Here is a 26,240-nt window from a genome sequence, read left to right on the forward strand (position 1 = left end):
AAAAAATAGAAAAATAAACAACAATTCTCAGAAGAGCCTCAGGAATTCAAGCCTGGGGTCAACTTTGGGGACAAGATTTTTGATAGTGTCCTCATCAAAGAGAAGAAATGCCTCCTCATCTATGTCTTCATCTGAAAGACAGAAAACAAGACAACATGAGTATTGTTAATAAGTTGAGACAATTGTGAACCACTCACCAGACACTCTTTCATTATCAAGCTAACAAATAATCACTTTTAAGGGAATGCAGTGGCTTTTTTTTTTTTTTTTTTTTTTACGTGGCCCAAATTGCTAGTTAACTAATGTGGTTCTTTTGCAGCATTAACGTTACCCATTTTGTGTGAATTACATCTTTTCTTTCATTAAAAAGTGTAATGACATTAATGCAAAGGTGAATATCTTGCCCATTCTTATGCATAACAGCTTAAAGACAAGGCACAACAAAATCTTGCACTGACACATTTAAGTCTTATTTAAAAAAATGTAGGTATAGAGAGATGATGATATAAGGGCAATAAGAGTAAAATGCTCACCTCTAAAATTCTGTCAGCTCAGACAGCTGCCACTCAGTTAGCTTATCAGCGACAAAACTGTCCATTCAAGATGACCTGGAGAAAACATAGCAATATAGAGGTTAGCAACAATTTGAAGACTTGACCCGCTTCTTTAACTCTCACTACTTCAGCCAGTAGAGCACTGTATAATATGATAAGCACGGCGCAGCTGGAAAACATAACTCAACTATTGTATTGCCTCGTCGCTCTGTAGCCGCGGCTATGGGGTTTGCACACCGGACGAGAAGCGCCGCGTCGCGTCTCTAGGACAACTCGAGGTATCGCTCACCGGACGTGCAGTCTCTCAAGGGGCTCACACACCGGACGCGCAGTGCCGCGTCTTTAAAATCCGAACACATTATTCTCTATGAGTGTACACACACCGGCGGCGCCATCCGGCGTCTGTCCGCGACACCCATAGATATATACATATAATGGCTGCTTCTCAATATCCCTCCTCGTCTCCTCTCTCCTCCGTCCTCCATCCTATGACCCGGAAACCGATCGAGCACAGCCATCTTGAAGGACATCTCAATTCTCTAATTGCACCGCGAGGAGACGAGGATCGAGGAGTGAGGAGGCTTCCAGAGGAGTCATGAGCGAGGATACACAGGTGTATCCTATGCGGAAGAGTTTTATCGACTAAAACGTGACGCACGTATAAATTCTCCTCCCCCTTCACATCGGTCACAATAATTTTGATTTATACTTTACTTTTGCAGTTTATATAAACCACACATCTCACATATTTCAACAGGGTATTTTTCTTTATTTTTATTTATTATGAATTTCTTAAATAAACAAATTTCAACAACACGAGGGCAGATCCTCTGAGCGCTGCTGATGACGCGATGAAGTGACGCTCGAGTGATCAAGGATTCCAATGTATAAAAAAAGCTTTCATTCGATTCCTCCGTCCTCGTGTCTTTTCCTTGCAGCCTTCCCTCGCATCCTACAGGGGGCGGAGCTGAGACGCGAGGAAAGGAAGCGAGGAGAGGAAACGAGGATGCACAAATAAGAATTGAGAAGCACCCATAGTGTATATATCTATGCGCGACACCCAGCAACGGCTCAGGACCGTGTTCAAAATCGCGTCCGGTGTGTGATGATAACGTTACCTCGAGTTGTCCTAGAATAGATGTTGTCGTGATAGCCACGGCTAACGTTACATGCCAACCACAGAATTACCACGGCTAACGCTAGTCTCAACGTATTTTTTTTAGCAAATGGTGATAAACTAGGGTGACCATACGTCCTGTTTTACCCGGACATATCTGGCCAGGATTTCGAGATCGCCCAAAATGCTCGGGATTCGTCTTTTGCTTTCTACAGTCACCATTCATTATGTTTACATTATTACGTTATTTGACACTGACACGTACGTGCCAGCTTTGCAGGTCATGCATTCTGATTCACACGGATCCCGATCGAGACGAAAACACAGGAATTTTCTTAGCAATGCTTACACGCACATCAACCGATCACTTGTTTAGCGTTCATGTAAACACTACATTCAGATTAACCAATCGGAATTAATTCAGTACTACTGAATCAAAAGGTGTACATGTAAACAAAATGAATGGCGACGAGAAAGCAAAAGCCGAATCGCGGATATTTTGGGCGATCTCGAAATCCCGGCCGGACATGACCTGGAATATGGTCACCCTAGATAAACTAGCAACAGGGACTAGTCGAGTCCCAAAATAGATAAATAGCCCTGGATAAGATGCAGTAGGCATTTTTGAGGAAAAGTACTTCAAGTGTTGTTTCTATATGATTTTTAGGTGCTGAATCCATTTCTGCCGTATAACAAGTTGTAAACATCACTGTTTTGGCATAAACAATAAAAACAAAATGGCTGCCAAAAAAAAAAAACGTTTTAATGCATTTATTGCAGTTTAAACATTAAATATTATAACTAAACTATGCATTATCAGAATATTTAAACATGTAAACAATGAAAAAACAACATTAACATGAAAGGGACAGTTTTTAATGGCTGCTGGAATTATGCCAAGGTACCAAGGTGGTACACTGGGAAGCATATATCAGTGGAAATATGCAATTATGCCCAGCCCGAAGGGGGGAACTTGGAATACACATGACCCCAGGGGGCTGCATATTGAGAATCACTGGGGTGTCCAGCCGCAGGTGGAATATTTCAAACCCAGGGGTGGAAAGGTGGCTTGCCGAGGGAAAGACACATGCTCAGAGAGGCTTACAGTGGACTACACATGTGGGGGTCACCCAGAGGCCGTGTTAGGTGTCGCCCAGCCTGCAGCTCTACAGATGTCTGTTAGCGAGGCGCCATGCGCTAGAGCCCAAGAGGATGCCACACTCCGGGTGGAGTGGGCCGTCACACCAAGGGGGCATGGTTGACCTTGCTGCTGGTAAGCCAAAGCAATGGCGTCCACTATCTAGTGAGACAACCTTTGCTTGGAGAGAGCCTTTCCCTTCAGCTTCCCACCACGACAGACAAAGAGCTGGTCTGAGGTCCTGAAACACTGCGTTCTGTCTACATAAGCATGGAGGGTGCGTACTGGACAGAGCAGTGCCAAGGCTGGGTCTGCCTCCTCCGAGGGCAGCGCTTGCAGGTTCACCACCTGGTCTCGAAAGGGTGTGGTGGATCACCACCTGGTCTCGAAAGGGTGGGGTGGATCTCAGGATCACGTAAGAGTTAGCCGGTCCAAATTCCAGGCACGCTTTGTCAACCGAAAATGCCTGCAGGTCCCCTACCCTCTTGATGGAGGCCAATGCAACCAGGAGCACTGTCTTCATTGACAGGAACTTAAGCTCCACTGATTGCAGAGGCTCAAAGGGAGCACTCTGCAGAGCAGTTAAAACCACTGAGAGGTCCCAAGAGGGAACGAGAGGAGGGCGAGGAGGATTCAGTCTCCTCGCTCCTCTCAGGAAACTGATGATCAGGTCGTGCTTTCCAATGGACTTACCATCAACTGCATCATGATGTGTGGCAATGGCGGCACCATACACTTTCAGGGTGGAGGGAGACAGCCTTCGCTCCAACCCTTCTTGCAGGAAGGAAAGCACGACACTGATCGGGCCTTTCGTGGGTTCTTGAAGTTTAGAAGAACGCCAGTTGACGAAGAGGTTCCACTTCAACGCATAGGCATGTCTCGTGGACGATGCTCTAGCGGAAGTGATGGTAGCCACCACCGCTGGTGGTAGGGTACTCAAACCTGCCTCGTCCCGTCCAGGAACCACACATGGAGATTTCAAAGATCGGGACGAGGGTGCCATAGGGTGCCCTGTCCCTGAGAAAGCAGGTTATTTCTCAGAGGAATTGGCCAGGGAGGTGCTGTCGCGAGGAGTACTAGTTCTTGGAACCAGGTGCGGTTGTGCCAATACGGGGCAACCAAAATTACCTGCTCCTCGTCCTCCCTGATCTTGCGCAAAGGCTGCGCAAGAAGGCTCACTGGGGGAAACGCACACTTGCAGAGGCCCCGCGGCCAGCTGTGCGCCAGTGCATCCGTGCCGAGCGTGCCCTCGGTCAGAGAATAAAACAGGTCGCAGTGGGACGAGTCGTGGGAGGCAAACAGATCTACCTGTGCGTCCCCGAACTGATCCCAAATCAGCTGAACCGACTGGGGATGGAGTCTCCATTCTCCAGCGAGAGGCCGAAACCGAGACAGATCGGCTGCACGGTTCAGGTCTCCCGGTCTCCAGGCGACCTCAGATGCTTCTGACTCCATATGAGGAGGTGGCGGGCGAGTTGCGACATACGATGGGAGCGCAGACCACCTTGTCGGTTGATGTACGCTACTGTGGCGGTATTGTCTGATCGGACTAATACGTGCTGACCCCTGAGCAACGCACAGAAGCGGTGCAGGGCGAGACGTACAGCCTGCAACTCGAGGCAATTGACATGCCAAAGGCGCTGGGACTCGGAGCGTGCCGTGTTGCCATGCCCACCTCGGGACTTGATCGCGAAGCGGTCTCATATGAAGCAAACCGAGCGACGTTACTGCGGCTGCGGATGCCATATGCCCCAGGAGCCTCTGAAATAGTTTCACTGGAACCGCACTCTTGCCCTCGAACTGACGAAGGCAAGTTAGCAGTGACTGCGCGTGCTCGCTCGTAAGCTGCGCGCACATGGCGACCGAGTCGATTTCCATACCGAGAAAAGAGATCCTCTGCACGGAGCAGAGTTTGCTCTTCTCCCAGTTGACCCGAAGGCCCAGACAAGCTAGGTGCCGGAGCACTAGGTCCCTGTGTTCACAAACCTTGTCTCGAGAGTGAGCTAGGATCAGCCAGTCGTCGAGAGGAACAAGGGCTGCCTCGACAACCTTCGTGAAGACGCGAGGAGACAGGGCCCGAAAGGGAGAACCGCGTACTGGTATGCCTGCCCCTCGAATTATATTATAATATATATATTGGTATGCCTCATTTGCATATGTAAACATGACATTTCAGAAAACTTGTAATACAAAAAATGTCTGTCTCTATGTAAGTGAAAAACTGGAAAGGTTTTATGGTGATATCTATAACTTAAAAATTTTACCCTATCCACCTGTAGTGTTTCGGCTGTGAATAATGCACCTATTGTTTCAATAACAATTACAAGAAAATGGGACCCTTATTTCAATGTTATACGGTGGATCCTTATTCAGGAGACATTGAACTTTCTAAAAATGTGGTATAACAACTTTTCCTCAAAAATGCCTACAGGGTTACACAATCTTGAAGATTCGAACCTGACTAGACATGGACACAGAAAAGTTTACATTACATCAACACTGAAAATACTCTCTTACCTTGAATATAGATGAAGTTGCACCGATGAAGCACAGGCCAAAACGGATCGAGCGCGAAAGCGACGGTTATTTCAAACGACTGTTGTGTGAGAAAATTCCAGAACAACTGCGGGTGAGAGAGAGAGATAAAGCCAACCCTATAACCCAGAACATGGGTTACTCTTTGAAAAATAACCCAGAAACCCAAACAACCCATGAATTGGGTCAAAATATTAGCCCTATAACCCAGAAAATGTTTACTCTCTGCAAAAATAACCCATAATTTTAACCCAACACAAATAACCCAGAAAATGGGTTGAAGAAATAACCCAGGAGTTTTTAGAGTGTGTGTTTATCTACTAAAGACAAAATCATTTAATTGATTCTCACAGTAAAGTCATCATCCCTCTATTATCATACCTTGTACTGATCATCACTGAGTTATAATGCGCATTAAAATCATTTCTGCTCTCTGCATCTAAATGTGTGACAAACATGAGTTATCATTCACTCCCGACAAGCCCCGCCCACTGAGTCCAGTAGAACTGACTGACATGTAAACTGGCCAAGGAGATAAGAAGTCACATTCGATCCAGCCAATGAGATTAGATCTTTTGGATTTAATTATCTCGATTTCACTTGACTAGATCAATTCATTTGAAATTTGAGATGGTCATTATCTTCAAGAAAAAAGAAAACACCCTCAGCGATCACATCAACAGCAAGATGCGCAAGCAAGAAAAAGAAAATGAAATTAGACCAGTAACTCATTTCTTGGGAGCAAAGAAAGAAAAAGAAAATGAAATTAGACCAGTAACTCATTTCTTGGGAGCAAAGAAAGAAAATGAAAATGTAATTAGACAATTAACTCATTTCTTGGGGACAAAGCAAGAAAAAGAAAATTAAATTAGACCAGGAACTCATTTCTGGGGGGCAAAGGCCCGTAAATGCCCCCTTAGGGGCTTCTTTGAAAAGCCGAGCATGACAGTTATGAGATCCAGTTCCCAGTTGTCCGAAAATAAATGAACAAATGAACGTGAAAAACAAATCTGTTGGAATGTCATGAAATTAATATTACAATAATGTTGGTTCAACATCATATTTGCAGCCTCATTTAATGCTAAAAATACAACAAATGTAATGTTAACATCAATGTTACAATCTGAAGTACAAATGCTGAAACAACATTAACACTTCAATTTCACATCATCAAATTCCAGACCCTTATAAAGTTTCTATTACTACAGTAAAACAGTGTACTTTGTAATACACAAACTTGGTTTTTAAGTTTGATGAAAATGTACACTTTTAATTAGCCTGGCTAACGTCAGACCAAGTCTCATTGAGACTTGAGGTGTGTTCGACATCGGCTGCGGCTGGATGTATCCGATCGGCGAGAGTAGCCGCGTGCAGGCGGGGAGGAGCTGCAAACGGAGATGTGAAGTCGGACACTTTCTGGTTCCCGTAGTGACCGCTCACGTGGTGTTTGCATACTTTACCACAGCTGAAGTGAAATAAATGCAATATTTGCCAAATAATGTTTCAGAGACATTTTCATTCAATACTTTATGTATGTCCTGCTTCACACAGCGTCTGTTTGAACAAGAATAAAGTTCAACATAAGCTACTATCAATGAAGTGGAGTCTACGTTTTTTAATCAGTTTTACTTTGATAAACATGACACAATATAACATCACAACTACATGAAAAGAGTGTTTACTGTTATAAAAAACTGATTTGTGCGCTTTAGAGGAACTAAAGGTGTTTGAATAAACACGCAACACATGTGATCGTTGTCATGCAATGGATTTGGCCAATCGTGGAACAGCTGTGTCGTCATCAGAGCTCCTGCAGCCCAGTGCAGTCGCTCTTGAGAAGCTGCGCTGGCTGAGTTCTCCGGCTACTCTCGAATCGCTCTCGCGATACTTTGATGGCATACGTCACAGTCACGTGGCGTCGGCGCTGGATCAAGTCGGACAAAATTTCTAACCGGCATGCACTGCTTCAAGTCAGCCACCGATCGGTCTGCACAGAGCTGCATGAAGTCGAACAAGCCTTTGGTCTGGGAACTACGTGCGCATTTTCTCGTATTTGAGGCGTGGTTTACGAATGCCCAGAGCCGTTTATTGGGCGCTATGAATGTCTATCAAATGCGCCTGTATGTAGCTCATAGCCAATCGCTTCAATTATACCAGATGACGTATGTAGAGTGAGAGAAATTCGACGAGGAAAAAGACGATGGGTCAAAGATTTATTTGTACACGATGGCGTTTAGCGAATATTACCGTTTGTGAAAGATAAACATGAGGGTAGAAGGTAACGTCGAGTCTGATATAAACAAACTGCTTCGGTGTCGTCATCATCTTGCTGCTCCCTCCCCGTTCTGTGATTGGTTCCCTTTTTCAGGGGAAAAATTGTCCCATGGTGTCCAGACTGCCTAGCAGCGTGAATAGAATCGCGCTGCGAGCAAGGCAGTATGGGGAAACCCAGGCTAACTTTTAATACTTTTCTCTTCTTTTATTTCAAAACAATCAATAGAAATGACTTTAATAGATAAATCATTCAAATCTTTGGGGGATTGAAATTCATCATGTTTTTATACATATTTAATTTTTTATATAAATTTTTAGATTTTATATATATATATATATATATCTTTTACTATGTTGCATTATTTAGATTTTTCCTTATATTATTGTGTTATATTTTATTTTTGTGTAATTCCTATGTTTGTCTACACTATGCCTGTACTTGTCTTCTGCACTGCACTGCTTCTGTCACCAAAACAAATTCATTGTGTGTGTAAACATGGCAATAAAGCTCTTTCTGATTCTAATTCTAATTCTGCAGAGCGCGTTCATGTGTTTTGGAGGCGTGGCTTTGGAGACGCTCTGAAGCGAGTGTGAGATCTCGTGCTTTCAAGACTAGCTTGCTATTGGTAGCCTCTCTGAAACTGCCTACCCTAGCTTTAACCAGAGCCCGTCTACGGAGAGCCTGTCCACTCCCTATTAAGCCCTATTGTACCGAATTTTGGTTGTAGTACCACCAGAGTTCCACTGGGGGCGCTCGCCATGAGTGCAAAATGAATGGGAGTCAATGGGGCTAGACGGCTAAATTTGTCTCTTTCACCCGATTGCCGTTGAGAAATCTCAGATGTGATTGTAGATTTTGCAAGTTCAACATGGGTTTTAGGTCGAAAGTTGAATGAACGAGTACTTATGTCGTTTTGATTTCTTACAGGTTGAGTTGTTGTTGCCCATAACTCGCTAGCATTCTGCTAATGACGTCAGCTTTCTGACGTCATTGACACTTTGAAAGACTTTTTTAAAGCAAATAAGTGACTCTAAAAAATCTAACACCCAGCAATGTGTAATTTCTTTGCATCTCCTTTCGAATACAACATTCAAATTACTAGACAAAAAATTATATCCTGAGAAAAGTGTATTTTGAGGGGTATACCGCCATTGACCTCCATTCATTCTGCACTCGTCCTGTGAGCGCCCTCATATGGAATCAGAGTGGAACTGCAACCAGTTCAGAAGCCGGAAGTGTAGTGAGAGTGAAACTTCTCGCCATATTAGACATTCTCTGCTTTAACTGAAAGTGAAACTTAACTTTGAGTTTTATTTCTAAGCAACTATGAAAAATGGCTTCTAGATCTTTGTCTGAGGAGGATTTATCTTGTCCGGTGTGCTGTGACATTTTTGTAAATCCTGTTCTTCTGTCGTGTAGCCACAGCTTTTGTTCAAGCTGTATTCAGAGGGTTTGGGAAAATAAAACCTTTGGGTTGGAATGTCCGGTTTGCCGAACAACATCTTCAAATGTTCGTCCTCCGGTAAATTTGGCTTTGAGGAACCTGTGTGAGAGTTTTCAACAGGAGAAAAGCCAGAAATCTTCATCTGAAGGTGAAACGGTCTGTAGAGATCACAAAGAGAAGCTCAAACTCTTCTGTCTGGATGATCAACAGCCCGTGTGTGTGGTGTGTCGAGACTCCAAAAAACACACCAACCACAGATTCAGTCCTGTAGATGAAGCTGTCGCGGATAATAAGGTCAGACAAATGATGTTTAAAACATTTGATTGAATCAAATATCAATAATTATTGACAGACAATTTCACTTTGACAAACTAATACTGAAAAAAATACTCGTGAGGGATTTAAACAGGAACAATTCACACATTTCTTCTTTCCAGATTAGTCTCCCTGTAATCAATCATTTTATCCCAGTTAAAAATAATTTTTGATCACCAAAATTACATATTTAATGTTTTTTTTCCTGTGAAAAAATATATTCATGCCTTATAATAGCTTGAATTTAACTCTAGAGCCATATAGAGAGAGAGTTGCGATCACGAAAGTTCCCAAATGCTTGATCGTCACGTGATTCGCGCAGACTTCAGATAGCCTAGTCCAGGAAGAGCTGCTCATATCGAGATCTTCAAACCTGCTTCTGGAGGGCCACTTTGTAATCAATAAATGCACTGATTTACAATATCTATATAATACACATGTGACATGTGAATGTAGTATGTGTAGGCTATGTAGTTACAGCAATGTTGTTTTTAAAAGATAAAAATCGGCTAATATTTTAGGATTAGTGTGGTCGGTCAACCAGTGTTGCCTGCCTTGTTTACATATTTCAGGCTAACATAACCTGGTTAAAGACCGTGTTGCAGTTGTTTTGAAGTATTTTAATGTTCTTAAACATGTATGTTAGTTATGGGGAAGATGGGTCATACCTACTATTCTGTGCCAATTCAGCTTGGTAAATTTCTATGAAATTTTTTTTTTTTTTTTTTTTTTTTTTTATGATTTATTCATTTTATCTGAAGAATGGCTTGTTACACTACTACAAGAAAAATATATTGGTCCAGCTCAGGATATGACTCTTTAATCATTTTTACCAAATTCTTCACACACACAAAGGCCAAATGTCCACCCTGTCACATGACATTCTCATCTCAATTATTCACAGTTATTGTAATATTTACATTTTCTAAGAGCAAAAATGTCCCTCACTTTACCCTGCAAATGTATTTGAACAAAGTTTTCATTAACAAGCATTATCTTGAAAAATGTTTTATTTTAAGACAGAGTGGTAATTTCAACACATTTCTTTTATAATAAAAAGATTCTCCTTTTTCTTCCTCTCTGTCCTTTCTCCACATTTCCTTCTCTTTATTGTGGTTTACAGTTTAGGACCCAAGGACTAGATGTTTGAAAGAAGACCTGGCATCAGAATTATAATAAATTAAAGAAAAGTTTTACTGAAGATAGTTTGCAGTTTCATCAGCAGAAGTTCAGCTTCAAGACTCAGACAGGAGTTCGTAGGCCGCCCCGCTTACAGTTACAAAGATCACAGCAGTTACACCCTACACCAAGGTCTAAGCTACGTCATTGCTTCAGGTGGAGTCACGTATAGTTGGACCCCATATAACCTTAACTTGTCAGCTAGAAACGGATATATAGACAACACATGTTGAAGGTCACATCAGAATACCTAAAAGCAGCTGGTTAACACTCACAGCAAACATATGATTAAAAGCATATTTGAATCACTCATTGAATATAGAAATGAATTATGTAGAAATGCTTATCCCTGTTTATTAATTACTCATTACATATACATTGAAGCAGCAGTGGATTCCGATCCAGCCCCGACAGTCCCCCATTTTAGACCAATGTGGGGTCCTAAACACCACACCTGGTCTTTCCATAAAGGCTGCTTCAAAATGTTAGGTTTCTGACCCATGCTTCTCTGTCAGGTTAAAAAAAATTGTAAAACAAACAAGATCTTTTTCCTTCAAAGACTTCACATAAAAATATCCTACATAGCACATAGTACATTATTTATCTCCAGAACCTTTGGACCCAGAGCTGTCTTTACTTACACAGCAATCATTCATCTTGGCTAATTTGGTTTTATCATCAACGTAACTGATTATAAAACAAGTACATATTTGTTCTGTGGAAGCCGGGGTTAAATAAGCAAGCACTGTTGCTGTATTCCTAGCATGGGCTAGACCCGCAGTCACTACTCAGATCCTAAATACAGACATTATCTAGAATCATAAATACCAGGATTTATGCACTAGTTTTTATAAAACTATAATTTCCAATTCCTTTTAATAAACGAAGATGGATGGTTAATCCATTCTTTTCTCTACCCCCTTTATTGAAAACCTTTGTTCATCCCTTATCTTTATATCATGTTAATCCCTGTTAATCAATGCCATATTATTTTTAATCTGAAACACTTTTCATACTATTTTAACTTAATTTGTCTTTACAGGTGTTCATAAATAGTTCCATAAATCCCTTGTTTTCATAACATTATATTTTTAACGATATTTCTTCTCATCTATCAAATAATTAGTCTGCAGATACAACAAATAGTATCATTATTGTCTCAGTCCCACTCATCTCTACTGTTTTGCAGAAACCAAAATATTATATTACTCATATCTCAATTACAAGTTTAACTTCTCTACATGCCAGTTCCTTCTGTATTGTTTTCCTTTCTTCTGCTCTGCCTCATCTAACCAGTACATGATTGTTTTCTTACAATCCACACACACGTCTCACACAACAACCTTTATGTTTTTCACTCCCCTCTTCTACCGTTCCCTACTTCATTATTGTGAGGGAATTCTCTGGATAATTTGGAGTAATAGTGACTTAGCCAATGTGTCACTTTGTCTCTCTGCTGTCAAGTCTGTTATTTTTGTTTACCATTATGATCCCACCTAGCTGTTTATTTCAATTTAGACCCTCAGTTGAATTTAGACATGAGTTTGTACCCCATAATGGATGGCAATCTTCAACTTCACAATTGCAATTTACATAAATACTCTAATCCAGAGAGTAATTCAAATCAACATCATACATGACAAAAGTAGTCATAATTACCAGTAGCAAACAGAGCTGGAAAACCAATCCATTTAAAGCTCGTCCCATGTTCTGTATCGTCTTTTTATCAAATTGACTAGTTTAAATAGTTAAAGTTTTGTCATTTCACTTAACTAATCTGTAATGATAAAACCGTGAAAAACAATATCCACAAAATCAGGAAATAATAGTACCCCAACTAACACATACATAAAGTGATGTCTCCATCACACACACTCACACTAGACACATATATTAACTGCTCATTTTCAATGTTCACTTTTTATATTAACTCTAAAAATATTTACTTCACATTTTTCTTTCAGTTTTACCTAATTTTACATAGTCTTTTAACCAGTTTTAAAGCATGTCTGTTCATTATTCCTTAGAAAAGTCAGCTGGGTTGTTTTGGTTCATTATCATTTTTTTTTTTTTTCAGCTTGCTTTAGCAGGCCGATAACAGAAAGACAGACAGAGTACCATCCCTTCCTCCGCTCAAGCAGCCTCTCTCACTATACACAAATAATCTTTTCAACAGCCTCCTAAGACTGTAACTTAGACAGAATGTTATATTAACGCGCGACGCGGTTATCTTTTCCGAGCTGCAGTTTATAAACAAACACCGTTGCCCTTTGTCGTTTATCAAACGTAATAAATAGTTGTATTTCACTCTCACTTTTTTTTTTTTTTTGTCAGGCACAAAGTCACAGAACACAGCCCTGGAAGTGTCCGGCATTAGCAAGCAAGACACAGAAAGACCAAAATGCACTGCCCAGCTGGGTTAGACAGACAGACAGGCCCATAGACTGAACACGTAATACGCATGCGCATGACATCACCGGTTTTACAAATGTGTGTTTTTGTAATTCGTACCGAGATGTTAACGGTGTCGTTTTCAAAAAAAAACATACACTCTGAAATCTGCTTTCAAAAGTTTGCGTTTTCAGGCCCCCAAAACACTGTTGTCGTGTAAATGAACGACCAAAGCTCATAAAAAGTTTAAATTTTAGTTGAAAATGGTGTTGTGTAAACGGCCCTTAAAGAGGATCCAGTTTATCTGCATTGTTTAGATACAGAACAGAATGAATCACATTTGTTTGTGTAGAATTGAGCTCCTCCCACTTTATATAGAACGAGACACATCTGCTAATCTAGTTCATATTTTACCGGAAGCTCAGATGCTCAGTTTCCCTGCTGTGGATGTGAAACTTTAAACCTTAAAGTCAAACTTTGAAGATTGATTTCTGACCTGTAAAATGTCATCTGACGGTTTGCCCGAGGAGGACTTCACTTGTCCCGTGTGCTTGGACTTTTTCGTAAATCCTGTTGTTCTGCCCTGCAGTCACAGCATCTGTTCAGAGTGCATTCAGACGTTTTGGGAAAGTAGAGGTTCTCTTACGAGAGGTTCTCTCGTACTGCGTAAGAACTTACGCTTGGGGGAAAGTCTCTTTCCGTGAGATATTGAAGCCAAAAATTATCCTTTAATTTTTATATAATGCAAAACGCGTTGCAGCAGCATGCAGACATAGGCGAGGCAGCTTTGCGCGCCTATTGGCTGCTCTGCGGCAACTGCAGCAGCCTATCGAGAGAGGCCCTGTTGACGCTTGACCAATGGGGGTGCTTCGCGCCCATTTGCATAGCGTCCCGCCGAAATAGGCGTGGCCTAGGGCTATAAATATAGCGTCGAGAGGCTGGTTCACTGATTTTCATCTCTTCAAGCGGAGCTCACGCATCGCTGGATCCTGAGAGAAGCCGCGCCATCTGAAGAAGCCTTTCAGCGGGACGAGTCTGCATCGAAGCCGCTGGCCGCGCCGCCTTCTGCTGACATTCCTGCTGCGCTATCCGGTGCACTATATCCTTTACTGCTAGTGTGTTTTCGCCCGCGAATCACACCCCTTTCTCTCTAAAAGAGCTGAACGTCTTTTTCAAGATGTCTCGCATTTTAAGATCACGCAGCTCTCGCGCTCGCTGACGGTGGATGCCCTCATTACGAGCTGTTGCCTATGACGACTCTAAGGACTCGCATGGCACATTTTCAGAGGCTGCACCCCAGCCCGCTGCGCTGCCGCGCTGTAAAGTCTCAGCGAGGCTCTGAACCTCCTCCTACTGAGACGAGCTCGCCGGTTCGCCCGCTAGCTTCGCCGCCTGCTTCACGAGTCTATCACCCCCGGACAACGGCCGCTGTCTGCCGCCGTTTCCGTCGCGGATGAGCCTGATGATGTGGCATTTACAGAGGAGGACAGCTGCTCTATCCTAGAGTCAGGCAGTTAGGATTGGTCGAGCTCTGTTGATCTCGCACCCCCTGCTCGTGAGTCGTCTGGGAAACGGGCTAATATTGAGTCAGAGCTGACGCGTCTGCTCGGCGCCCGTAGAGCCAGCACACTGGATGGCTGTTTCCTTAAAGGGGCCGTGTTGCTAACACCGTCTAGACCCGCGCTGTTTCTTCCTGAAGCTTCACGAAGAACTCGCGAAATCCTGGTCTGCACCCTTTTCAGCCAGAGTGAAAACTTCTGTTTCTGCAGCATTCTCCGTTCAATGATGCTAAAAACAGAGGATACCACTCTCTTCCTGCAGTAAGAGGAAGCTGTAGCTGCTTATCTTTGCCCGCCCTCCACTGGACGGCGCGCTAAGACTGCGCTCCCCTCTAAAGCCTGCCGCACCACTTCAGTTTCTGCACGGCCGCGCTTACACCGCTGCTGGACAGGCTGCAGCTGCGTTGCACACAATGGCCACGCTACAGGTTTTCCAAGCCAACCTTCTCTGCAAACTCGATGAGGAAGGACTGGAAGCTGTAAGCGTTTCAGATTTGAGAAGCACAACAGACCTCGCTCTTCGCGCTACTAAATCTGCTGCACAGGCCATAGGGCGGATTATGGTCTCTCTCACTGTTGCTGAGAGACACCTGTGGTTAGCATTTCCTGCCAAAGCGCGCTAGCTCCGCGACAGGTCGCTCTAAACAGCCGTCTGCTCGAAGCTCACAGCCGCAGCCACCGCCCGCCGCCTCACAGCGGCAGCAGTCGTCCTAGCCCTTCTAGGAAAACGACGGTGTTCAAGTCTCGCTGCGGCCAGACTTCCACAAAAACTACCAGCTCGCTCAGTTCCAGAAAATGTGACTGTTCCAGCTTATTTAGCAGTAAACAAGTCGGTAACACTGCCCACTTGCCTGCTTACAAACGCCGTTTCCATGGCAACCCAGATGTATCCCTCTAAGAGTGTATTTCCTGGTATTCCGGCCACGGCCGATGGTGTTATGAGTGTAGAAAAAAATGCCCACTACCTCGTGCTCATTCCTACACACAAACACAGCTCATCACACAGAGCTTGCGCTCGTAAAATCGACTCAGGTCGATTGCGCATTAACAGTAGTAAATGTGCCCACAACTCAGTGCTCACATACACTGCATGTCTTCCGGTTTCTGTAAAAACGAAACCAAAACACATACGGTCACAGACCAAAGGTGTGTTCAGTGCTTCTCATGTGCCCGCTGTGTCGCGCTCACATGCACTCACAGTCCGGCCATGGCCGATGGTGTTACGAGTGTAGAAAAAATGCCCACTATAACGTGCTCATTCCTACACACAAACACAGCTCTTCACACAGAGCTCGCGCTCATAAAATCGACTCAGGTCGATCGCGCGTTAAATGCAGTGAATGTGCCAGACCCATCTTAGATCTAAGACGGCTGAACAAAGCGCTTTCAAAGCGCCCGTTCAGAATGATCTCGACCAGACAAATCCTCTCGCAAGTTCGCCAGGGGGACTGGTTTGCGTCAATAGATCTGAAAGACGCGTATTTCCAGATACAAATAGCGTCTCGTCACAGGCGATTTTTGAGATTCGCCTTCGAGGGCCAGGCATATCAGTATACAGTCCTACCGTTCGGCCTGTCTTTAGCACCCCGTACATTCACGAAGTGCATGGACGCGGCCCTCGCTCCCCTGAAAATTCGGGGAATGCGAGTTTTGAACTACTTGGACGATTGGCTAGTTCTGGCTCAGTCTCGAACAGAGCTCATAGAACACACGACCATTTTGCTCGAGCACCTCGAGAAATTAGGTCTCACAGTCAATTGGGCGAAGAGCTCTCTGTCCCCCAGCCAGGAAATATCCTTTCTGGGCACAGATCTGAACTCGCTGTCAATGACAGCTCAGTTATCGCCACAACGCACTCTGGCCGTTCAGCGCATGACGGAAAGCTTCCGCCGCGGCGCTATGGTCCCGCTCAAACAGTTTCGAAGGATGCTGGGTCTCATGGCCGCAGCATCACCAGTACTTCAGCTGGGCCTCCTTCGGATGCGCCCACTTCAGTTCTGGCTGCAAGCGCGTGCGACGCGCCGAGCGTGGAAATCCGGTCTTTTTCGCCTCAAGGTCGATCAGAAATGCATTTCAGCTCTGAAACCTTGGACGGCGACCGACTGGTACCGGTCAGGTGTAAGCCTGGGGACTTCCTCGAGTGTGAAGGTGGTGTCCACGGACGCCTCCACCTCGGGATGGGGAGCGCTGCTCGAGGGCAGACCGTTCTTTGGCCTTTGGTCAGAACGAGAAAAGCTCCTACACATCAACTACTTGGAAATGATGGCAGTCGACAATGCGCTCAGGTGCTTCTATCCCCAGATAGCAGGACACCACGTTCTAGTCCGTTCGGACAACATGGCGGTGGTGGCCTTTATAAATCACCAGGGAGGTCTCAGATCCCGAATCCTTCACAGGCTGATGGAACACCTCCTGGTTTGGGCCCAGCACAATTTGCGCTCACTGAGAGCAGTTCATGTGCCCGGCCACTTGAATTTGGGACCAGACAGACTGTCCAGGAACAACGTTCCGGCAGGAGAATGGTCCCTACACCCACAGACAGTCCAATTGCTGTGGAAGAAGTTCGGCAAAGCGAAAGTAGACCTGTTTGCGTCTCAAGAAAACGCTCACTGCCCGATATACTTCTCCAAGAGCAGGAATGCGCTGGCCCACGTATGGCCCCGCTGCCCGCTCTATGCCTTTCCCTCCATTACGCTCATACCTCAGGTAATAGAGCAGATCAGGGAAAGCGGATGCTCGGTGCTACTAGTAGCTCCGTTCTGGAAAAACCAAGCCTGGTTCCCAGTTCTGATGCAACTAGCAAGCTCTGCCCCATGGCCGATACCTCTGAGGAGAGACCTCCTCACCCAGGCCAAGGGCTCGATTTGGCATCCTCGCCCGGAGCTTTGGGCCCTACATGTATGGGCCATCAATGGGTACCCGCTCACCTCCCTTCGGGAGTGCTAAACACGATCACGCAGGCTAGAGCTCCCTCTACGAGACGGCTCTATTCCTCAAAATGGTCTGTGTTTTCTAGCTGGTGCACAGCCCGTGGCGTGTCACCCCAGGACTGTGGGGTGACGAACGTTCTTTCCTTCCTACAAGAGCTAAAGGGCAGAACCCCTTCCACGCTCAAGGTCTATGTGGCGGCTATAGCAGCGTTTGTTAAACCAACGCTAAGCCAGTCACTCGGGAAAAACGATCTGGTCATTCGCTTCCTAAGAGGAGCAAAGAGGTTAAATCCTCCCAGACCCCCTTCAGTTCCCATATGGGACCTTTCCACGGTCTTGGAGGCCATGAAAGGTGCCCCATTTGAGCCAATCCAATCTTGGATATCAAACACTTGTTCTTAAAAAGACAGCGTTTCTTTTGGCTCTCGCTTCAGTTAAGCGTGTGGGGGACTTACGCGCTCTGGGTGTGTGTATCCACGTTTGCAGTGTGTGTGTGTTAACTACTCACTACTCTGCTCCTAATGTGTGTGCATTAACTTGGATGGGTTAAATGCAGAGGTCAAATTCCAAGTATGGGTTACCATACTTGGCCGTCACGTGTCACTTTCACTTTCACTTTCACTTTCACAAGCGCTTTCAGTAAGCGCGACATGTATGGAGTTTGGGCCAAATGACTCAATTGTCAGGCTCAAACCGAGACACGGGTATGTTCCTAAATCCCTCAACACACCGTTCAGGTCCCAGGCCATTTCCCTGTCGGCCTTACCGGTCCCTGAGGAGGAGAAGGACGCCGCTTTGCTCTGCCCTGTCAGGGCATTAAGAGCTTATGTGTCTCGCTCGTCTGCCTTCAGACAGACAGAGCAGCTATTCGTTTCGTTCTACGGACGCTCTAAGGGGCTAGCTGTAACGAAACAGACCCTATCCAGATGGATAATGGATGCCATAGCGCTGGCTTACATCTCTAAGGGCCTACAGTGCCCATTAGGTGTCTGAGCGCACTCCACAAGAGGCATGGCCTCTTCGTGGGCTTGGTCCAGTGGGATTTCCCTACAAGATATCTGTATGGCGGCAGGCTGGGCCTCCCCGTCTACATTTATCAGGTTCTATAACCTGGAAGTTCCCGCTTTGCAAGCTAAGCTGTTGTCGGTCTAATAAGCCAGTACTATCTGCCCAGAGGTCGGCTCAGATGCTGGAAACTGTTCGAGCAATGCTCACTGATCGATCATACAGCCCTGAGGGCAGCTGTAAGACCCTTATTTTTCATCAGATCAGGCCAATAACCTTGCCCTGACTGCGTGGAACACTATTATTATAATGCTCCCTGGTGGGATGCTACCTATTCAGGAATGATGCTTTAGCCTCTCTTCCTGGACTCTCTGTGAGTCCCTGATGATCATGTACCATTTGGGCCCCGGGCACATGCCCTTGGGACTTTGGTATTGGATCTCAAGCACGCACGGCGTTTTACATTGTGTTCCCCAAGCGTAAGTTCTTACGCAGTACGAGAGAACCTCTCGTAAGAGAACGTACTCGGTTACTAACGTAACCTCGGTTCTCTCTAGAGAGGGAACAAGTACTGCGTACACTTGCCGTGCCTGCAGTTCGCTCTGGTTCGCTCCGGCGATGAAAACCAGTGAACCAGCCTCTCGACGCTATATTTATAGCCCTAGGCCACGCCTATTTCGGCGGGACGCTATGCAAATGGGCGCGAAGCACCCCCATTGGTCAAGCGTCAACAGGGCCTCTCTCGATAGGCTGCTGCAGTTGCCACAGAGCAGCCAATAGGCGCGCAAAGCTGCCTCGCCTATGTCTGCATGCTGCTGCAACGCGTTTTGCATTATATAAAAATTAAAGGATAATTTTTGGCTTCAATATCTCACGGAAAGAGACTTTCCCCCAAGCGTAAGTTCTTACGCAGTACTCGTTCCCTCTCTAGAGAGAACCGAAGTTACGTTAGTAACCGAGTACGATTTAATGAATGTCCCATTTGCGGAAAAATAGATGATCTATTTGGATGATCCAATGGATGATCCTCCAGTGAATTTGGCTTTGAGGAACCTGTGTGAGAGTTTTCTACAGGAGAGAAGACAGAGATCTTCATCTGAAGGTGAAACGGTCTGCAGTGTTCACAAAGAGAAGCTCAAACTCTTCTGTCTGGATGATCAACAGCCCGTGTGTGTGGTGTGTCGAGACTCCAAAACACACACTGACCACAGATTCTGTCCCATAGAGGAAGCAGTGAACATCTATAAGGTCAGATAAATGATGTTCAATATATATATATATTCCATTTATATTCCATATATATTCCCACCATTCCATTTTGAGGTTTATGTGAGTCCTGAAACCAAAGAGCTCTTGATTTGGAAGCACACAAATACATTTATACTCATTTCTTTTTGTCTTTAAATATTTCTCTGCTTTTTTGCAAGCCTAAATCAGATCTATGTATATGCTCAAAACTTTATTTTACTGAATTGTGAAACTGATATTTTCTGGTATTTCTGATGTTATCAGATTGCATTATAATTTACAGGGAGTGGTTGAATGTAACGTTCAGTTTCGTTTTACTGGACTATTTGTTTGTAGCTCATGGTTTCCTTTCTGTTCTCATGGTTTCGTAGAATGTTTTCATTTGATGCCCTAGTGATCCACCTGCTCCTTACGTAGTTACTGTATATTTATTTCCCTCAGTTGGAGACGTTCTCCCTAAGTAACTAAGACAAATGGCATCTAGTTCTTTGTCTGAGGAGGATTTATCTTGTCCGGTGTGCTGTGACATTTTTGTAAATCCTGTTCTTCTGTCGTGTAGCCACAGTTTTTGTTCAAGCTGTATTCAGAGGGTTTGGGAAAATAAAACATTTAAAGAATGTCCGGTTTGCCGAACAACATCTTCAAATGATCGTCCTCTGGTAAATTTGGCTTTGAAGAACCTGTGTGAGAGTTTTCAACAGAAGAGAAGACAGAAATCTGGATCTGGAGTCTGTAGAGATCACAAAGAGGAGCTCAAACTCTTCTGTCTGGATGATCAACAGCCCGTGTGTGTGGTGTGTCGAGACTCCAAAAAACACACCAACCACAGATTCTGTCCTGTAGATGAAGCTGTGATAGATAATAAGGTGAGGTTGATTTTTTTTCTCCTCATTCTTCTTCTAAATGATCAGACATCATTAGTTATTTACAGACAGGGCCTAAAACTAACTTTTTCCCACAACTGACAATGGCCAGTGACTTTTCCAGCCATAAATATTTTTTACCAGCGTCGTTCGGGTTTGTTCACGTTCATGTTTACACAACATCCCTATTGAAAAAAAAAAACTATACCAAAATGGATTTAAAATACGTTTATTTCATACTAAGTATACTACAAATCCATTAACATATTAACAGGCATATCGCTTTAGACTTACTGATATTAATACGATAATTAAATAATTGCAGTAGTTCCATTTTAATACAATCAAATATACTTAAGTATATCTTTAGTTGGACCTCAGCACTATTTCCGGGTAACTAAAGTACAAGTACAAAAGTAGTCCAATTTAGCAGAATTTAAGTATATCAATGTAGTTTACCAAAAGTACAATTGCAAGGTATTTATATTAAGTACATAAATATGCAAATGTATTTGTAGTATACTTATACATGAAATAAATGTATTTCAAATACATTTTGGTATATTCATTTTTTAAATTGTTAGAATTCATAAAAATGTTACCGGAAAACTGGCGATTGATACCGTTTCATATACTCATCAACGTCAATAAATATAGATTACTTTATTATATTTTTATAAAATTTATAAAATAAATATAGTTATTGAGAATATCTAGGCCTATCTATGAATGATTGAAAAAAGTCCACCCAGGATATCTGCCAGCCCACCTTTCTATAGGTGCCTAGAACCGGGCCTGGCGATGTCCACACTAGTGGTCCAGGAGCACCATCTCTGGCTCAACCTGGCCGATATGAGGGAGGTAGACAAGTCTTGGTTCCTTTACTCCCCCATTTCCCAGGTTGGGCTCTTCGGCGACGTGGTGGAGAATTTCGCCCACCAGGAAGTAGCTCTTCGGGAGATGGTGACCACACCACTCCCTCCCCCGGAGGAGGGCCGGGAAGAGAATCCTGTTTTTGTTTTTTGTTTCTGTTCCGCCGTGTCCGATCAGTGTTGAACTGCTTGAATACACTCAAGAGCAGAACAACGGTCCCACTGAAACTTTTTCAGAGGCTCTTGGGGCATATGGCATCCGCAGCCACAGTAACCCCACTGGGATTGCTTAATTTGAGGCCGCTTCAGCACTGGCTTCACGGCAGAGTCCCGAGATGGGACTCCATGTGACAATCACCCCGGTCTGCCACCAAACCCTTAGCCCGTGGTAAGACCTTTCGTTTCTCTGGGTGGGAGTGCCCCTGGAACAAGTGTCCATACGGACAGCACTGCGACCGTTGCGTACATCAACCATCAAGGTGGTCTACGCTCCCGCCGCATGTCACAACTCGCCCGCCATCTCCTCCTATGGAGTCAGAAGCATCTGAGGGGCGCTTTGTGCCACTTATATCCCCGGCCTGCTCAATCGTGCAGCCGACGAGCTCTCACAACAGCTGGTGGCCCTGGGAGAGTGACCTCTCACGTTATCCTGAAGATATGCACCCACCCATGGCTATGTGCCCAAGGTTTCTACCACTCCCTTTCGGGACCAAGTAGTGAACCAAGTAGTGAACACAAAGCCTCAAGACCTCAGACCAGCTCTTTGTCTGTTACTGAGGCCAGAAGAAGGGAAAGGCTGTCTTCAAGCAGAGGTTGGCCCACTGATAGTGGATGTCTTCGTCTTGGCGTACCAATCCCAAGACGCACCCTGCCCCCTTTAGGTTGTGAGGCCACTCCACTAGGAGTGTCGCTTCTCTTGGGTGCTGGCACAGGGTGCCTCGCTGACAGATATCTGTAGAACTGCGGGCTGGGCGACACCCAACACGTTTGCTCGCTAGGTTTTATAGCCTTCGTGTCGCGCCGGTAGCCTCCCGTGTGCTCGATTCCCATAGACAGTCAACACCGTAGGCCCCGCTCGAAGTGTCGGCTTGCTGCACGATTCCCCTCCTATGGACCTGATACGTGCACCATTTCTGCTCCAGGTGAGTTCCCCGTTCGACGAACTGTGTTGAGTTCCTCCACACCCCTCGGCAGTCTAGGCTGGGTCCCATATGTTGTGATCCCTACGGCGATCCCACATGTGTATTCTTCCATGGTACGGCTTACTGCGGCGAGCCCGTGTCTTTCCCTTGGCAGAGCCCCCTCTGCCGTCACTGACCGGTGTGTCTCCCCCTGCTATAGGCCGGAGCCACCTTAGTTGGCAGTTGGACTTCCTCGGCCTTAGCCCTGTCCCATCTTCCGCCCCAAAGTGCGGGGGGATCAGGAGGCTTACGCTGGGCATTTAACTTGGGATCCCAATATGTTGGCACGTTGACGGAACGTCCAGTCGCCACCATTATTGGACCACCGGCTTTTGCTCGGCTCCTCAGCGAAAGACAAATGGTGCATGCTTCCTATTTATACCCACTCTGCGGGGCGGTGCGCGAGATGCAAATCTCGCACGTCAATGTGCATTGGCTCGTTCTGTTAACACTCGAAGAAGATGGGGCTCCCTGGCGCAATCCCAGTATGCCAGCACGTCGACGTCACGTCTCCGTTTCCTCCTTCAGGGAAAGGATTAATGTATCATCAGAGTTATAAAACATGGATTGGTTGGATTTTTGTTGCTGCAGTCTGTAGGACATTGAACAATGGTGATTTGTGGGGGTCACAGATATTTATAATAATTTCGACCCAAAAATATCACCTCCATTATGCTATCTAAAATACATCAAAGAAATGAGGCAACAACCTAAAAATTAAATATCACTCAATAAAAGAGGTGTAAGACATTATTTTTATGTTGATTTTGTTTCAGGAGAAACTCAAAGCTGCACTGAAGCCCTTACAAGAGAAACGGAGAACATTTGAGAATTTCAAACAGAGTTTTAATAAAATTGCTGAACAAATTAAGGTTTGAAATTTTTTTAAGGTATTTTGGGAATGTATATATTGATATTGATTTAATTTGGGCATAATATATTTGTGTAAAAATGTATTTAATCTTAGATTGATGCAGAACAGACAGAAAAGCAGATTAAAGAAGAGTTTAAGAAACTTTACCAGCTTTTACATGATGAAGAAGCGGTCAGAATAACAGCGCTGAGAGAGGAAGAGGAGAAGAAGAGTCAGATGATGAAGAAGAAGATGAAGAACACAAGCAAACAGATTTCATCTCTCACGATCACAATCAGAGACATCGAGGGGCAGATGAAGGCTGAAGATGTTTCATTCCTGCAGGTGTCAATTAATCTTCATTATTCTCTAATAATATGAATGTCAATTTCAGAGATTAAAACCAAAAGTTTTGCTGAATAATTTGCATTTCTTTCTTTTTTTTTCTTTACAGAACTTTAAGGCCACATTGAAAAGGTTTGTTTGTTTTTCTCTGTGCTTCTGAACTCAAACCATCAGCATCTCTGACTCTTGAATGTTGTTTCAGAGCCCAATATATTCCAGATCCAGACCCCAGTCCAAGTGTGACGATCACTTACACAGATCACCTGACCAACCTGAAGCTCAATGTCTTACAGAAGATGCAGGACAATGTTGGTAAAAGTGAGTAAGACAGAATGCAGCAACGTGAGAATCTATGAGTATCTGTTCTCTCTCTTCAGCTTCAGACTTCAACATTGATCATTCTCATCCCATATCTCGTTTCATGCCGATGGTTTCTGATGGTTCAGATGATGAATATAATCTAGATTATTGTTTTCCAAAAGGTGGAGGGGACAGCAGAAAGATTAATAGAAGAAGCTTCCAGAGACCGGCTAAATCCGAAACCCCTCTGCTCCCAGCTGGTGAGATGCTGGTCCCTCACTTTTTTGCTGAACGATTAAACTCTAATAACGTATCTAAAGAGAAAGGTTTACTTCAAGCCATAGAGAATGCCCGTAGTGAAAAAAAGAAAATGAACAAAAAATGAACATGATGAAAAGTGAAGAAAATAAAATCTGTTGGAATGTCTTCAATTCAATGTTACACTGCAATGTTGAGTTCAAACATCATGTTAACAACCTTTAAAATAGTGCACATATAAAAACATAACAAGTTATACTAGTGTTTCATATTTAAATTATTAGTAGGAGTTTTCAATGATTCAAGTCAAACTTCAGCTGAAAATTATTAAATAGGGTGTGGTTTGTTTTATCATGAATTGTTCTTTTTTAGTTTAGTTTTAAGTTTTCATTTTACAAATTGTCATCTGAAACAATAATCAAGTTCAGATGTAATTTGGGTGTTTTGTACAATTTACAACACTGTTCTCTGTAACTTATGAAACAAATAATCAAATAGGATATTTTATTAATTGTAAATTATGAATTTGGGGTTACGGTTCTGTCATAAATTGATATTACACTTTCACCTTTATTCTATAATGATTCTATGCAATATTTGTTCATACAAATTTCTATGTATTTCTTTTATATCAATTCAATTGCAAAGATATTCTTTATTTTGATAAACATCTCAATAGTAAAAGTATAGCCTAGATGTGTATTCTGATTTAAATATATGTGAATATTTACTGTATTATAATGAGCATCAGATGAGGTATGTCAGTGAAAATGTGTTGTTTATAATAGAAACAGTTGTTTCATTGATTCTCACAGTAAAGTCATCATCACTCTATTATCATACCTTGTACTGATCATCACTGAGTTTTAATGCGCATTAAAATAATTTCTGCTCTCATCTAAATGTGTCAAACTTATGTTATCAAGTTGTCCCCGCTCACTGAGTCCATTAGAACTGACTGACATGTAAACTGGCCAACCATCGATAAGAAGTCAAAATTCGATCCAACCAATGAGATTAGATCTTTTGGATTTAATTATCTAGATTTCCTGAGTTCGTTGGTGTGTACTTGACTAGATCAATCTGAAATGTGAGATGGACATTTCGAAATTCTTCTTCAAGAAATAAGTAGTGAAACACCCTCAGCGATCACATAAACGGCAAGATCAACAGCTGCTACAGGTATTTGTAACTTAAGATATTGGTTGCATTGTAATTTGGTCATTTAATACCACGGTCGCCATCTGTCAAAGGGTAGCTATTTTTTTTTCTGAACTTCCCTGTCACTGTTAAGCAACAATTATAGTTTTTTTTTTTTTTTTTTATCCTAGTACAATTTTTTTATTATTATTTATTTATGTGTGTGATTGGCATATTTGAGCATCTAAAGACTGAGCATCGCAGTCTAAACGCTCCGCGTGTGGTTTGGTTAGCACAGTCTATGTCAGACTTCTTCTTAAATTTGCTCTATTTCGCCTACGAAAATAGTTCCAAACAAAGATTCGTTATGAAATGAATCTGCATTTTTAAATGATTAACTGACCCATTCATACTTGCTTCGTTCTTGAATAAATCAGCCGTTTTGAACAAATCGATTGACTCAATGACTCGCTCATCAAGATAGTGTCATGATCCTGCCATCTAGTCTTTAATTTTCCCTGGTCTTGAGGCAGGATCATGGCAGACCCATGTTTTATGTGTAAGCACATGGCCATTTGTTTGGGCTGTGTGCTTGCGTTGTCTCGTTCTCTGCCCCGCCCCCCTTGTTATCCTTGTTTAGTCATTGCTTCACCTGTGTCACCTGTTTCCCTCTTTAGTTTCTCCCTATTTAATCCCCTTGTGTTTGCTGTCCTGGGCCGGTTCATTGTTAATCAATGT

At 43.7% G+C, this 26,240-nt stretch overlaps 1 protein-coding gene across 4 annotated transcripts; it reads left to right on the plus strand.

Moving 5' to 3' along the window:
• Positions 1-8,274: 8,274 nt before the first annotated feature.
• LOC311277880 (tripartite motif-containing protein 12A-like) lies at positions 8,275-25,259 on the plus strand. Of its 4 annotated transcripts, none has more exons than XM_084388354.1 (7): positions 8,275-9,357; positions 19,439-19,690; positions 23,383-23,478; positions 23,574-23,804; positions 23,914-23,936; positions 24,007-24,122; positions 24,287-25,259. In XM_084388354.1, exons 1-7 carry the CDS (start codon positions 8,953-8,955, stop codon positions 24,487-24,489), a joined length of 1,326 nt encoding a protein of 441 aa, XP_084244480.1. In that variant the 5' UTR covers positions 8,275-8,952; the 3' UTR covers positions 24,490-25,259. The 4 variants fall into 4 exon arrangements, with proteins under 4 accessions (XP_084244480.1, XP_084244481.1, XP_084244482.1 ...); XM_084388355.1 differs by having other exon boundaries at positions 19,517-19,690; XM_084388356.1 differs by lacking the exon at positions 19,439-19,690.
• Positions 25,260-26,240: the final 981 nt, after the last annotated feature.

Source organism: Rutilus rutilus (genome assembly GCF_951802725.1).
Source record: "Rutilus rutilus genome assembly, chromosome: 18".
NCBI lineage: Eukaryota > Metazoa > Chordata > Actinopteri > Cypriniformes > Leuciscidae > Rutilus > Rutilus rutilus.